The sequence below is a fragment of the Eurosta solidaginis genome, chromosome 1 (assembly GCF_040869045.1).
Source record: "Eurosta solidaginis isolate ZX-2024a chromosome 1, ASM4086904v1, whole genome shotgun sequence".
NCBI lineage: Eukaryota > Metazoa > Arthropoda > Insecta > Diptera > Tephritidae > Eurosta > Eurosta solidaginis.
The window spans coordinates 86,454,785-86,471,721 of record NC_090319.1 but is presented as its reverse complement, the minus strand read 5'-3'; the positions used below and the strand labels follow the sequence as shown (position 1 = coordinate 86,471,721).

General features: G+C 42.5%; 1 protein-coding gene across 1 annotated transcript; it reads left to right on the top strand.

Annotated features, from left to right (window-relative positions):
• Nucleotides 1–4,935: 4,935 nt before the first annotated feature.
• LOC137234217 (uncharacterized) lies at nucleotides 4,936–16,050 on the top strand. The gene is made up of 2 exons (XM_067757857.1): nucleotides 4,936–6,436; nucleotides 12,336–16,050. Exons 1-2 carry the CDS (start codon nucleotides 5,371–5,373, stop codon nucleotides 15,890–15,892), a joined length of 4,623 nt encoding a protein of 1,540 aa, XP_067613958.1. The 5' UTR covers nucleotides 4,936–5,370; the 3' UTR covers nucleotides 15,893–16,050.
• Nucleotides 16,051–16,937: the final 887 nt, after the last annotated feature.

The following is a 16,937-nucleotide window of genomic DNA, read 5'->3' as shown; positions in this document are numbered from 1 at the left end:
CATCTGCTATCACTGACCAAGCCTAATTTAAAGGCATGTGACGCCAGAAGGCAGTGTCCAGTCAGAATACCCGTCATGAGTCTACAGTCCTCTCTTTTTAATGATAGAAGCAACTGTGTTAGTCTAAGGTTGTAAGTCCCACACATAATCTTCGACACTTTACAGCCCCACGTTTGAACCCACGCCTTTCCCGCTTGGTCGATCATGTGGACAAATTTCGGAACAGGTATCATCGTAGCTCTTTGCGAAACTGGAAGAGCAGGATGCAAAAATTTTACAACTCGAGAAAAAAATTGATGCCGAGATAGAAGCGTTGATATGTCTTATGGAGCTGTTACAACTAAATCGCCCAGCTGTTTTAGCGAGCAACCCGAAAGTAAAAACTCCATCTTTTGATGGCTCTGGTTCTTTCCAGGTATTTACGCTTCAATTTGAGAAGACGTCAGCAGTGAACAACTGGAATGCGGAAGATAAAATTTCTGCACTGTTCGTGGCATTGAAAGGGCCTGCAGCTGAAATCTTAAAGACTATTCCAGAGTACGAGCGGAACAGTTATGAAGCATTGATGGCCGCTCGAGAGAGACGTTACGGAAGCGAGCATAGGAAACAGATATATAAAATTGAGTCGCATAACCGCTACCAAAAAGCGAATTAGACTTTGTAGGAGGTTGCGGCTGATGTTGAAAGGCTGGCCCATCTAGCAATTGCGGACGCACCCGTGGAATACACCGGTAGGGTAAATCCAGAGCTTTTTAAATGACATACGATATATGGAAACGAAGCGAGCAACATACGCAAACCCAAAGCCAACATTTGCTGAAACAGCTGGAGGAGATAAGCAAGAGCGAGTCAGATGTAAAGATCGAGAACTTGCTCCAGCTATTGAAGGTCCTGTGATATCTATCTCGCAAATTGGAAGAAAATCGAGCAGTCTTACCGTCAAAGGAAATGTGGATGGCAAGGAGGTGTACTGACTGTAGATACGGGCGCATCTCATTCTTTAATCCGATATGATTTGGTCAACAGGAGAGTAAAGCCATTACCTGGATCAAGACTGCGTACTGTTACTGGCGAGTATAAAAAAGTCCAGGGAGAAGTGATATGTGAAGTCTTAATTGGAAAGGTCACGGTTCTACACAAATTCGTTGTGGCGGAGATCGTTGATGAAGTCATATTGGGATTGGATTTCTTAGTGGGCTATGATATCAGGATCGATATGCAGAGCAGGATTATGCAGTATAAGAATAAGAATGTGCCCCTTTACTTCAGTTTTGAGCAAAGGTTCAGCAGTAAGCGAGTGCTGGTGGAAGAGATTCGACAAAAACCACTAAAGTCAAAAGCAGCAGATCGGGCAAGGGTTGATGGAACGAACGGGCCAAACAAATCAAAACCGAAGATACCTGCGAGAAAAACACTGGCATTGACAAACGCCAATGGACGCACTGAAACAAAGGAAAGAATTTTCCAGAAAGAATGCAGGGGTGGTTTCAAGCCAGGGCGCACTACTGTTGTAAAACGTTAAGACGACACTGATGATGCAAAGTCAATCCGTCTAGATTAAGCTCTTCGAAGTAGTCCATCCGCCAAACAACAGAGTGTGAGGCAGCGAACTAAGATAATGTGTAGCAAGATGCAACACAGGTACGACGCGAACAACATTTCGGAAGGTTTCGTGGAGGGAGAGGTTCTATCCCAACAAACATTTATGTTAGAAAACGATTAGAAGATGAATCGAATTCTAATGTATTTCTCTAAGCTAGAAGGTTAGAGGACGATTTGCGAAACTGTCGCGAATTATAGCACTCTCGACAAAAAAGGCACTTCGTTCTCGATATCGAGAGTATAGGGTTAAAATTCTAATCGAATTCTAACGTCAAATTCTAATGAGTTTCTAATGAGAATTTTGATGCGCAATTAAGTTCAATTATTTAAAATCAGCGAAATTTTCATTGTTTCATTATATCAAATACGTTTATTTGGTTATAATCTTATGTATTAAGAATGAACATATTTCAAAGGCTTTTTCTATTATAATAAAAAATCAAACCGTACTTAAAGATTGAGCTCAGCGTTGGTTTGAGGTACGGATGAGGAAGTGTTTTCTTCATGCCATTCAAATAGCACTTCAATAATCTGCTCGCTTTCCTTTTTTAACTTTTTTTGATTCACTTTTTGATTTCTTTTAGGTTAGGTTGAACTGGCCGGTCAATGAGGACCTCACATAAACTGATTGAATCCGTAGTGTTACCAGAAGTTTGTTTTAACGACCAAACTGAAAAACCCTATCAAAAATTAAGACCTATGTTATAAAATAACTCCGTCCTCTTGGCAAATACTACCCTCACTAGGGTAGGCACCTTGTCGTTGGTGTGAGGACTTAGCCGAACCGCATAGCGCCAGACTATGAGGCGGAGCTGGTTAGGACTGACATCTACGCCGTTTCGCCTCATACGAGGGCGGCGGGATGTCGGTGACCAAGAACTGCCAACCCCCTAATCCAGGGTGTTATGCGGACCGTGCCTATTGGACGATTTGCAGCCAGGGGATAAATTCGGCTGTATTCGAACGGAGCCTTCCCGATACCGGGCCACCTCGGGAAGTATTAATGGCCTTACCACAGCAAGGGGCGCTGCTGTGGCGGACTGTTCCTTCCCCGTATATAATACTGGACCGCTGAGCCCGCCTTGTCGGGCAGGTGGCCGTACGACCAAGATGAACGACTCATTAACTGACTGTAATAAGGACGATGTAAAGAGGAGGACTGAGTCGCAATCCAAGGACGACAAATACGAATTAAGCGATGCATCGGACTCGAGGAGCGAGAGTAGTGCTGATTCAATGAGCTCCGTGTTGGAGAAGCACACAAATGAAAACGGAGTAGAAGAGTGGAGAAGGATACGGAGCAGAGGAAGTAAAAGAGCTCTCTCGCAGTACCGTGCAGCACTAAGAATTGTACAACGCTTGGGAGCAGTGGTCGACCCAACAGAAGTGGAGATCGAGCGCTTGGAATGGGCCCATGAAGCGGTAGAAGTAGGTCTAAGGCAGTTCAAAAGATTTGCTGCGAGAAACCCTCGGTTCTGCAACCGGTACGAGGAGGAAGAAGCGTCGAATGGCAGAATGAAGAGGCAACGTTCGGCGGAAGGCGATAAGCCTGCTTTCAAGAGGCAGAAAGGACCCAGTCCTAGAGCCGCGAGGCAGGGCAGTCGCATAGACAAGACAAGTAGGCCCAAAGCTGTAAGACAGATGGGCTCCAATAGCGAGGTAGCAACTACCTCGAAAGCTGCGAGTCAGAGGGAAGTTCCAATTAAGGAAGTAGGAGATAAGCCAAAGGGAGACAACGCTAAGACTCCGGCTTTCTCGGAGGCGCTAAAGGGAGTTAACGCTAAGACTCCGGCTTTCTCGGAGGTGCCAAGGGGAGATAACACTAAGACTCCTGCTTTTCCCGAGAAGATGAGTGATGTGGCAAAGTAGTCACTGACTGTGGCGCTGGTTGATCGTAGCAGTCCTTTCGGACAAATGACTAATGAAAGTGGAGATCTGTGGAAAGGGAGCTTATTAGCTTAATGCTTAAGATGATGCGGGAACAACCAAGTAAGCCCCTTCCAACCTTTGATTCGGGGGGACGGTATAACGGTGTGAAGATGATAGCGTGCGACAACATCGCGAGCTTGCAGTGGCTGGAGGAAGTGGTTCCAAACCTCCAAAGGCAAGGCACGAACGCGCGGTTTGAGGTGGTGGATAAAGCGCAAATACACACGGTACCAAAAGTTAAGGTATGGATACCATGCGTGATGAAGTCGGAGGATACACTGCGACTTCTGCAGAATCAGAATCCGAACATACCGACACAGGATTGGAAGGTACTTACTGTATCTCGGCCTACCGAGGATGGTCAGTTCTACATATTCCAAATAAACAAGCAGGCAGAGGATATTTTGTACACGCAGCTTGGCAAAATGTCCTTTGGCACTGGCAAAATTTACGTGCGACTCAGGAAAAGAAGTCCCGAGGATAAAAAGCCTAACACGCTAGAGGTGGGCGAAGTCGAAAAGGACCTCAAAAGCCTAAGCGGAAAAGACACCACGAACGTGCTAGAAGAGGAACAACCGCTAAATGGTGTTGTGACTCGCACAGAGGAACACCCGGCACAACAGTCACGAGAGGCTGAAGGGGGCCTCGAATACTCTAAACCAAAAGAGCAAGGGGAGGACGACGATGTCTAGACGAAGGTGCTGAAGGGGGACAAACAGCCCAATCGTGCTGCGAGTCCTACAGATAAACCTCCAACACAGTAAAGTGGCGTCGAGCGAACTCCTCCTAACCCTTGAGGAGGGTTCGTTTTACGTTGCGCTGGCTCTCATCGAGAGGAAAGGTTTCTGGACTTAGCGCGCGCGGGTTTGGCGTTTACTACGCGCAAACGGAAGGACGGGTGCGAGCTGTAGTAATGGTAAGGAAACAGCTGCATTCATATATGCTGCCTAATTACACCACTGAGGATCTCGTAGCGGTAGCCGTTGAGCAAAACAATAAGCAGGCATTTATCCTGGCGTCCTGCTACATGCCACATGCTGCGGAGGTTCCACCCATGGAGTGCAAAAGGCTAGTACAGGAGGAAGGGCGCAAAGGGCGGTTGGTCATAGGCACAGATGCAAATGCGTACCACAATGCGTGGGAGGAGCAGATACGAACGAGAGAGGTGAATTTCTATTTTGTTACATCCTGCAAACCAATTTGCAGATAGCCAACAGGGGAAATGTCCCTACATACATTGGTCCAACATCCAACAATATTGTGATGGCACCCTGTGCATTCACATTTTAAATTGTAGTCAATCATATTCGCAACATTGTTACCTTTCAGTGCGAATATAAATACCACCACAACAAAAGAAGAGCGCAAAGTCTAAGCCAACAGCCAACACAGAGACAACACAATTTGGAAACACATCAACCGCCAAGGGCAGAAATTGTCATACATACATACACTTAAATTGTTATTGTTTTGTGAACCGTTTTTCTTATACATTTCAATAAACTAAAATTGCAATAACGTCATCTTTCCAAATTAACTGTTCTCCAAATTATTGTGATTGGCTGTTGGATATCGTGCGAGTTACGGAATTTTGGTAAAACGGAAAATGGTTGGGCTAAAATCGCGTACAGTTGCCGCGAGATAGAAAAATTCTGTAATTTGGCTAAAATAGATATCGTGCCGTGAAAAGAAAATTGTGTGATTGTTTAAAAATTGTTGTACGTGCCCGTAAAAAATATAATTGTTGTCCACCGCAATTAATACTTATAAAATAATTCGTCTTATTGTCGTCCGTAATTTTGTGTAATAAAGATTTAATCGCACCGTCTAACACAATATATGAGCAACATGCCGGGAGGCAACGGGTATAATTTGCTGAGCCAGGACAGTACACAACATGATCCAGAGGAGAATACGGAGGGAGCCGTAGGAGCATCACAAATTCATCTTGCCTCAATTGTAGAGAGTATGAATGCACTTACCAATGCAGTATCAGAGCTGAGAGTGGCGACTGAAGAAAGCCAGCGGGATATTGAGCGTTTGCGAAGCAATATAGAAAGGGAGGCGCAACAAGTACCACAACCACATCTTGTAGAAGCAACGCGGCAAAGTTCACCAGTGTCACTACCAGAGCGACCGACGCAAGATACAGTCTTGGCAAGCAATGAATCGGTGACAAAATTATATGACCTGCCAAGTTTTTCGGGCAATTCTGACGAATGGCCACTGTTCTTAGCGAATTTCAAGGACACAACGCAGGCATTTCGCTACAGCAATCGGCAGAATTTAATGCGCTTGCATAAATGCCTAGTTGGTCGTGCCAAGGAAACTGTTGCATCCATGTTAATATATCCTAATGATGTGCCAAATGCCATAGCAGAGTTAGAATGTCATTTTGGGCGCCCAGCTATTTTAGTAAGAAGCCAAATAAGTAAAGTACAGCAGTTTCCCAGTATCAGCGAGAATAAGGTAGATCAAATTATAGCATTCTCCACTAAAACAAGAAACATCGTCGGATTTTTAACATCGGCCAAGTGTGAGCATCATCTTTCAAATACCACACTATTGGAGCAGCTGGTCATGAAATTGCCACCCAGTAAACAATATGAGTGGACACGCCAAGCCATCAATATAAGGCCATATGCAACGGTGAACGAGTTTTCATTATGGTTAAGCGAACTTGCCAGGGTGGTGTGCCTCATTCCGCCGTTAAACACGACCACTAGAAGTCATCAGCCAGTGCCTCAACAACAATCGTCGCGTCGAATAATGCACGTTGGAAGAGAAAAACAAGTAGAACGCGGACAGGGTATTAAGTGCTACGTATGTGAGGGTTCTCACGTAATCTCCAGCTGTGAATCTTTCAAAAACATGAGCGTGCACGATCGTTGGGAAAAAGTAAAGGGTAAGCAGCTTTGCTTCTCGTGTCTACGTAAGGCAAGGTGTACACGAGGCTACGCGTCATAGATGCTGCAGGCGAAATTTGTACGCTTTGATGCCGAACAAATGTATTTGAGAGGAGAGCTGCATACGAGGCGTCAGCTGCATGAAAGCGACAAAGCATGAAATTTTCGTATAGCTAAGCGTACAGCAATGTTGGTCGCTGAGCGTACGTACGCTTGAAAAAAAGGAAGAACAAGATGTTTGTTTACATTTTTTTGTATGCAAATTTGTGTAATTAGTTAAAAAATGTTACTTTAGTTTATAAAAGTGCGTGAAAGGTATATTACCAAAGCGAAAAAGAGTATTAAACACCACAACAGCTTGGTTAGACATTGTTGAAGCGTTTAAAAGGCTAAAAAGTGTTGGAAACTAGAAATCACCCTTTTCTCTAGTCCGCGGTGGTTTAAAATTGCCTTTCATAATTTACAAAGGCACGGGGATGCAAACAGCTTTTAATACCAATTTTCCTTTGGTTTCGGGGACGGATATAGCTGAAGAAATTAAATTTTTTTATTTTTTTCAATAATTGTTTGCTTTTTGTAGCGACACTCGAAAGTAGCTTCGTGTGCAGATCTTGACGCGTAGAGAAATTGTAGCTGTGGGCTTCTTTGTCGGCAGAATTATTCCAACAAATGATGGTTTCTAATGAAACGCTTTATCGCTGCCGAATCAAGGAAACACACTGTATAACTTTATATAAATATTTCTTGATTTTATTCGCGGATGAACCACAGTGTTTGCGATTTAGTTTTTACAAATTTATGATGAATGCGTGCGCTTGTCACGGCCGCTCGAACAAAGAACAAAGTAAGAAAGAGTATAAAACTCATTTTGACATTTATCATTGAATGACATGTGAATCGTGTCGCGAAGTAAAATGACTCTCATTGACTATTGTAAAAAGGCTAGTTAGTAAACCGCCACATACTCCCCCACCAGTGATCCACCGATCACGTTGAAAAAGTTACAAAACGATTGGGTTTTCTAATCAGTCTTCCTGATCGTGTTCTAACTTCTGTGGGTACACAGTTAACGTTATTGGATTTTTTGGCATGTTCAAATTTTTGACTAAGAGGTTCATTGTTTTCTTTAACATTATTTTTTACAATAAAATTTTTGGTATTTGTTTCATTATTATCCTTATATGATACAGCTGCTTTTAAACGGTCACATGATACCGTTACCAATCTTCCATTTACCCGAATGTCGAAATTTTTTTCTTTTCGTTTAACAACTTCAAATGGGCCATAATATGGCTGTTTAAATGGTGCTCTAACGGAATCATCACGTAGGAATACATGTGTGCAATTCGAAAGTTCTTTTTGAATGAAACAATGGTTCACAGAGTGATTCGAAGTGACAATGGTTTTGATTTGGTTCATGACGTTTTTTAGATTTTTAACAAAATCTGTCGAGAGATCAGTAGTTTTGTCATCGAGAAAATCGCCCGGCAATCTTAAAGTTGTGCCGTATAACAATTCAGCTGGACAAGCTTGTAAATCATTTTTAATTGTCGTTCTTAATGCGAGCATGATTAAAGGTAACACGTCATACCAAGTTTCGTTTTGATGACACATGATTGATGCCTTCAGAGTTCTATGGAAACGTTCAATCAAGCCGTTGGCTTGTGGATGATAGGGAGTGGTACGGATGTGTTTACAACCAAGAAGACGATTCAATTCTTTGAATACATTCGATTCGAATTGTCGACCTTGATTGGTTGTGACATATAATGGTACGCCATAGTGTGAAATCCATCCACGAATGAGTGCATTGGCTACCGTTTCAGCTGTCATGTTTTCGATGGGGATTGTAACTGGCCAGCGTGAGAAACGATCAATGCATGTTAAGCAATAACGGAATCCCTTGGATAACGACAAAGGTCCAATGATATCAATATTTATGTGTTTGAAACGACCGTCAGGTGCATTGAAATTAGCTAAAGCAGTTTTGTTATGTTTGTGAACTTTGCTTTTTTGGCAATTAACACATTCACTTGACCATTTAGAGACATCCGATTTGATGTTTGGCCATACATAACGTTCGGTTAATAAATTGACAGAAGCCCTTTTACCAGGATGCGAGATGTTGTGCACCAGATTGAAAATTCTCTTTCGCATGTTACCGACGATAAAGGGTCTGATTTGCTTAGAAGATGTGTCGCAATAAACGTGCAGATTAGAACCAGGAAGATAAATTTTGTTCAAATTTAAAGAACATGGGATTTTTCCTTCCAGAATGTCATTTAGTTCGTTGTCGTTTATTTGAGAATTTGCTAGAAGTTCTAAGCTGATATCGTTAACTTTGATTTCTTCAATGCGCGACAATAAGTCTGCAACAACGTTATCTTTGCCGGAAATGCGACGAATGTCCGTTGTGAATTGACCAATGAAATCAAGTTGACGTGCTTGTCTGGGTGAAGCTTTGTCGGGATTTTGTCGAAAGGCAAATGTTAATGGTTTATGGTCAGTATACACAATGCAATTGCGTCCGTCGATCATAAATTTGTTGTGTTTGATTGCCTGAAAGATTGCCAAAAGTTCACGATCATAGGTGCTATAACGCTTTTGGGTATCGGTTAATCGTTTGGAATAGAAACTTAATGGTTGAAGTTGACCATTGTTGATTTGGTGAAGGGCTGCCCCTATTGCGTGATTACTAGCATCCACGTGTAATGCCAAAGTTGTATTGGGAATTGGGTGAGCTAACAGGACAGCGTTGGCGATATCAGCTTTACATTTTTCAAATGCTAAAGATGCATCGTCGTTCCAAGCAATTTGCGAATTATCTTTTTTTTTGTTGCCTTTTATTAGCAGCTGAAGTTTGCCTTGGATTTGAGCAGCATTCGGTAGAAAGCGACGATATGAGTTAAGGATTGCCAAAAAACTACGGAGTTCGTGTGCTTTTTCAGGTTTTTTGAAATTTTTAATGACATCAACTTTTTCAGTTTTTGGTAAAATGCCATCTTTTGTGACGATGTGACTGAGAAAAGTGATTTTTTGTTGTCCAAATTCGCATTTGGCAAGGTTGATTTTAATGTTTTTTTCTTTAAGACGTTGTAAGACAATTTTCAAATGTTTTCGATGTTCGCTCATGTCATTTGAAGCTATGCAAATGTCATCGATGTAGACAACGACGAAATCAAGATCGTGAAAAATACTGTTCATGAAACGTTGAAAAGTTTGAGATGCGTTTCTGAGACCAAAAGTCATCACATTGAATTCAAATAAGCCGAAGGGTGTAATGATTGCAGTTTTCTCTTTGTCTTCTTCTGCTATTGGGATTTGATTGTATGCGCTAACGAGATCGATTTTTGAAAAAATTTGTTTGTTTGCAAATATGTGTGTTACATCTTGGATGTGAGGTAAGGGATATCGATCAGGAATTGTAACGGCATTTAAAGCACGATAATCACCGCAAAAACGCCATGTGCCGCCTTTTTTGGGTACTATGTGCAATGGGCTTACCCAAGGACTTTTACTTGGTTGACAAATTCCCGCTTTTAGCATTGCTTCGAACTCAACTTTAGCTAGTTTAAGTTTTTCAGGGTTTAAACGACGTGCTCGTGAAAAAGTGGGACGACCCGTTGTAATAATTTGATGTTTTACCGTACTAGGTTTCAAATTATCACGTTTATTGAAGGTTGGAGGCAGAGTGAGATCTACAAATTCATTTATTATTTCGCTGAAATCAGATTTGCAATGAACCGAAGAGACTCTTTGATAATGTGTAAGATGAGAATTGCATTTAGTTCGTAAATTTGTATGAACATCGATCAATTGTTTATTTTTTATATCAACCAGCAATCCGTATTCATCAAGAAAATCAGCGCCAAGAATGGGTTTGGACACATTTGCTATCAAAAATGTCCAAATGAAATCACGTCTTAGTCCTAAATTGACATTGCAAGTAATGCTACCGAAAGTTTCTATGGGTGTGCCGTTTGCGGCGAAAAGTTTATAGGAATTTGGTTTATTTAATTTATTGAATAAATTTTTTGCAAAATTGATAAGTCTGCGCCAGTGTCGACTAAAAATTTACGATGATTTGATTGATCAGTGACGAAGAGACGGCGAGTGAGATTTGATTCCACTTCGTGTACCGTCGGTGGCGAAGTGGTTTTTAGTTTTCCGAATTATCGTTTGAACTGCCTTCAGGTTTTTTGAACCGGCAAGGTTGTTCACATTTGCGAGCAAGTGCCCCGAATTTGTAATGATAACGGCAATATGGATGTTTTCTATTTGATTTAGATCGAGAACGTCTGTTACTGTTGTTGTTTCGGTTGGGACTTTTACTTCGACTTGCCCTAAAGTCATTAAACGATTTTGTGAGTTCATCAATTTGTGCTTTTAATTGTGACAAAGAAGGGTTTATTTCCGTTTTGATTTCGGAGATTTGTTTCGAAGAAGTTAATTCCACTACTTTATCGGCCAGAGTGGCGCATGTGTTCAAATTATCGTTAGAAATGGCTACAACCGCTCTCCCATTTTCGGGCAGACGATCGATCCAAAGTGATTTTAATGCTTCATCACTCATAGAACTTCGTGCTAAATCACGCATTTTACGCAATAAATGCGATGGTTTGTCATCACCGAGTTCGATTTCTGTTAACAAAACTTTTAATTTCTTTTGATCAGATGCTGTATATTCATTAATTAAACGCGCTTTTAATGTTTCATATTTTGTGCCGTCGTCCGGCGGATTACGAATCAAATCAGAAACCATTGACAAATATTGAGGATCGAGTGCAGCAATGACATGATTATATTTAGCGTTATCTCTAGTGATTCCACCGTTGGTAAATTGAGCTTCCATTTGAATAAAAAATAAATCCGGTTCATTTTTTACGAACGTCGGTGCCCTTATTGTAATTCTACTAATTTCAGGTAAAGGAAAATTGCTAGCGGTACTTACGTTTGATGCTGATTGTCCATTTGAATTGTTCGATTCGTCCATCTTGAATATCATCCGAAAGCTCTGGTTGAAATCGTCAAGAGACTGGTTATCTTCCACTTCGGCTTCTGTTGGGCACGTTTCCCAAATCAATTTTTTGGATAATAATGTTTTTGTGTTGCAAACAATTTAATTTTGTTGCGCACAAGTGACGTAATGTGTGAATCAGCTGGTGAAATTTGTGCGTTTTTAATTTTTTGACTTTTGCAAAAAAGACGATTTTGATTGCACTTTTCTGATTAAATTCACTTTTGGTTTTGTGAAAATATCGATGCTTTAATGTTTTTGGTAAGTTTATTCCATTCCCGAGTCGATAAACGATGAGGGCAATGCGAATATGTATTTGCACCTTGTTCACTGTATTGTATTTGTTATATGTCGGGGTCACCAATGTGGGCTTCTTTGTCGGCAGAATTATTCCAACAAATGATGGTTTCTAATGAAACGCTTTATCGCTGCCGAACCAAGGAAACACACTGTATAACTTTATATAAATATTTCTTGATTTTATTCGCGGATGAACCACAGTGTTTGCGATTTAGTTTTTACAAATTTATGATGAATGCGTGCGCTTGTCACGGCCGCTCGAACAAAGAACAAAGTAAGAAAGAGTATAAAACTCATTTTGACATTTATCATTGAATGACATGTGAATCGTGTCGCGAAGTAAAATGACTCTCATTGACTATTGTAAAAAGGCTAGTTAGTAAACCGCCACATAGCTATATGAAATATCCTGTACGCGTCTATGACGCGTAGCCTCGTGTGCACCTTGCCTAAGGGTCATAGCACAGTCAAATGTCGTTCAAAGAGAATGTGTGACGTTGATGGTTGCTGCCGATACCATCATCATAGCCTGCACGAAAATTCGAGTTTGCCTCAAAATACAGCTGCTACATGCCATACAGGTGAGTCCCAGCCAGTGCTAAACTGTAGAGATGTAGACCGGGAAAGTGGTCAATTTTTTAAATACGTTCCGGTTACGCTAATGGGGCCGAACAGTAGTGTAGACGTTTTCGCCATGGTGGATGAGGGATCAGCCGTATCCTCGATAGAAGATAACGTAGCTAAACGTTTGGGTCTAAAACGTCGTAGACAGCCACTAACGCTTCAATGGTATGGCGAAAACTGCACAACCGAGGAGTCATCGAAGGTAAACCTGGAAATAAGAGGCAAAAATTCCGCATCAACATATAATATTCGAAACGTGTGCACCCTGCGAAGCCTTGATTTGCCAGCACAATCATTTTCGAAAGCCGATTTTGCCCACTTAGAGTTCCTGCCATTAGAAAATTATAGTCGTGTCAAGCCGTCGTTGTTGTTGGGTCTTGATAACACCTCGCTAAGTGTTCCGTCCACAACTGTTCAAGCCAGCGAAAATAGCCATGTACCCATTAAGACGAAATTAGGTTTGATAGCCTACGTTCCAACCAGTTCACCGCCACAAACACCAGTTGTATTGCATATCCTTGAGCGAAAAGGTCTAACATCACTAAACGCATTGGTAACCGAATACTTTGCCGCCGACAACTTCGGAATAGGTGAGTCAATAAATCAAATTGAATCTGAGGAAGATCAGATAGCGCGCCAGATGCTACACAACAACACCCGACGTTTGGGCAAGCGTTTTGAGAGCGGACTACTATGGCGAAATTTACCACCAGCACTTCCGGACAGTTGCGACATGGCGTACAAGCGCTTGTTGGGCATAGAGCGCAAGATGCAGGCCGATTCCCGTTTTGCCGCCAAATACAAGGAGGAGATCGACAAATATTTGCGCATGGGCTATGCCCGAAAGCTGTCTGATGAAGAAGTACGTATGAACTTTAAATTTAATTTTTTTTTACCGCATTTTGCAGTTAATAACCCACACAAGCCAGAGAAAATGGGAGTTGTGTTCGATACAGCTGCCCTAGTAAATGGCGTATCGTTGAACTCGTGCCTTCTTAAAGGGCCCGAACATGCCAAACCATTACTGACCATTTTATTCAAATTGCGTGAAGGGGCAGTTGCAGTCGCAGCCGACATTCGTGAGATGTTCTCGCAAGTAATCATTAACAAGCGAGATCAACAGGCGCAACGATTTTTATGGCGTGATGGAAACGCTAATCAGCCAGTCGAGCACTTTGTTATGCAGTCTATGGTTTTCGGAGCCATGTGCTCACCATGTATAGCGGAATTTGTCAAAAATAAAAATGCCGAAGATTTCCGTCAGCAGTATCCAGAAGCCGCTACAGCCATCGTCGAAAGCCATTATGTTGACGATTTCGTTGCCAGTTTCAAGAACGAACAAGACGCTGAGCGGATTTGCAATGACATCGTTTATATCCATTCCGAAGGAGGTTTTCAATTACGCGGATTTGTATCAAACGTCAAACGTCTGCAAGATAGCCTGAATGCAGAGCCACACATGCCACAGTCTATAAGTCTAGAAAACGGAGTCAGCTATGAAAAGGCATTGGGAATGCGCTGGAACACCATGACAGATTCATTTGAGTTTATGCTTAATTTTCACCGAGTTTCAAAAGCCGTTTTAGAGGGAGATCGTGCTCCAACCAAGCGTGAACTCCTCAGTATAGTAATGTCGGTGTTTGACCCATTTGGCATTATCGCCGATTTTTTGCTTTTTGCCAAAATGCTAGTACAAGAAGTGTGGAGACATTCTATCGGGTGGGACGAAGCGATTCCGAGTAGCCTGCATCACAAATGGTTTATGTGGTGGAGCGAACTAAACCACGTTAATATTGTTAAAGTTAAACGATGGTATTCACCGCAGCTTCAATCTACAACTTCCATACAGTTGCACATAGTGGTGGACGCCAGTCAATCAGCATTCGCAGCGGCTGTGTACTTTCGAATCACTAGTAGTGATGGTTGTGATGTCACATTTGTCGCGGGCAAAACCAAAGGCGCCCTGCAGAAGTTATTATCCGTACCGATATTGGAATTGCAAGCCGCAGTGTTAGGCGTCCGAAAGATGAAACGGGTAATGGCATGGGTCCTGCGAGCTGCCGACATATTTTTGAAACTACATATCACCTATCAGACATGTGATGGAGGCGGTCTGCAGTCAGAGCTAAGCGCCGCCGAACTTAATAAAGCAGAGATATACATAGTCAAAGCCGTTCAGCGCGAAGTTTACGCAGAAGAAATATCAGCCCTATTGAAAGACGAGCAACTCCATAAACAAAGCAGTATTCGTTCATTAACGCCGTATCTAGACAACGATCAGATCATGCGAATCCAAGGTCGCCTAGACGCAGCTACGGTTTTGCCAGTAGAGGCCAGAAGACCAATTTTAATGCCATCCAAACACATCGTCTCCGAACTCATAATGCGTCAGTATCATGAGCGGCTACACCATCAGAATTTCGCATTGACATTGTACGAAGCCCGCCAAAAGTTTTGGTTTACTCATGCCAAGTCGCTGTTGAAGTCCGTGCAACGTACATGCTTAACGTGCCACATAGACAGAGCTAAACCAGCAGCGCCTCTGATGGGTCAGTTGCCTGAGGATCGGGTCACTCCTTATGTCAAGCCGTTCTCTAACACAGGAGTTGATCTTTTCGGCCCATTCAATGTTACCGTTGGTCGCCGGCGAGAAAAACGATGGGCAGTTATATTTACGTGCCTAATTAGGCGCGCAGCCCATTTAGAGCTTGCGCATGATTTATCGACCAATGCGTTTTTGTTGTGTCTTCGAAACTTTATCAACCGCCGTGGCACTCCAATAAGAATCAGAAGCGACAACGGCACGAATTTTGTGGGCGCTCAACGGGAGCTAAAGGAAGCTGATCGCATGTTAAATTTCGAGCGCATATCAGATGAAGTCACCAGCCGCAATATTGATTGGAAATTTAATTGCCCTTCCAACCCAAGTTCAGGGGGTTGTTGGGAGCGCCTTATAGGTGTCGTAAAAAGAATGCTGCTAAAGACACTTCATGAGGAGGCACCGAAGGAAGACACACTTCGAAGCGTATTGATCGAAGCTGAAAATATTTTAAATTCGAGGCCACTTACCGACGTGCCTTTATCATCGGAAGAGGACGACCCAATCACTCCTAACCATTTCCTTGTGGGATGCCCCAATTCCATGCAAACAGCGCAGCCAGCCGATCAAAACATTTGCCTTCGAAAACAATGGCGTATCCCACAAAATCTGAAAGACCGCATTTGGAAGCAATGGGTGAGACATTATTTGCCCCAATTACTTGTGAGGCCTAAGTGGCAAGACAAAGTTAAACCAATCGCTATCAACGATTTGGTTCTCGTCTGCGACGATCTTCAACCGCGAAGCCAGTGGAAGAAGGGACGAGTTACCAAGGTGTTTCCCGCTAAGGATAAGCAAATCCGCCTCGTTGAGATTAAAACAGCTAACGGAGTACTGCGCCGGCCGGTGTCAAGGCTTGCCATCCTTAGAATAAATGGTGAATCCCTACGCGATTCACGGTGGGGTGGGGTGTGATGGCACCCTGTGCATTCACATTTTAAATTGTAGTCAATCATATGCGCAACATTGTTACCTTTCAGTGCGAATATAAATACCACCACAACAAAAGAAGAGCGCAAAGTCTAAGCCAACAGCCAACACAGAGACAACACAATTTGGAAACACATCAACCGCCAAGGGCAGAAATTGTCATACATACATACACTTAAATTGTTATTGTTTTGTGAACCGTTTTTCTTATACATTTCAATAAACTAAAATTGCAATAACGTCAATACCCAATATATGTCCAGCCTGTAACGTGTTCCCACATGACACCGACTATACTTTTAAATTGCAATGTGGAACCAACGCTTCTAACGCGCTTATCTCTTTGGGACAACCATGTTGAAACAGAAAGTTTCCTCTGACTCCAGTTAAAGGATATTGATGACGATTTGAGAGTCGGGGTTGATCATGGACATTGAAGAGTTGAACCTCTTATAGTATGCACAGCGAAATTGAGGCGGAGTAACTCGTGTTTCTGTGGGAAGTCTGCTTTCCTCTTCTACAACAGTTGTAAAAATTATAGTGATAATGGGGTTCACCGAATTTCTCGTAATACTTAGCAAAAAGTCTGCCTGTTCAGCATTTCATTGTGCTATTTTATATTGATGTTTTTTGTTGTTGTTGTTGTAGCGATAAGGTTACTCCCCGAAGGCTTTTTGGAGTGTTATCGATGTGATGGTCCTTTGCATGATACAGATCCGGTGCGCTCCGATAACACAGCTCCATTAAGGTGCTAGCCCGACCATCTCGGGAACGATTTATATGGCCACATTAAACCTTCAGGCCATCCCTCCCTCCCCACCCCAAGTTCCACGAGGAGCTTGGGGTCGCCAGAGCCTCGTCTATTAGTGAAACGGGTTTCACCGCTCGAAGGTGAGGCTATCAATTAGGTTTGGAGAAGCTATATATTGCGCAGGCACACCTACGGGTATATTCTGACCCCCTAATCCTCTGGGGGAGTTCTCCATAGATGCTGCTAGCAAGCGACTTTATAATTTTTTCAAGACTGTAC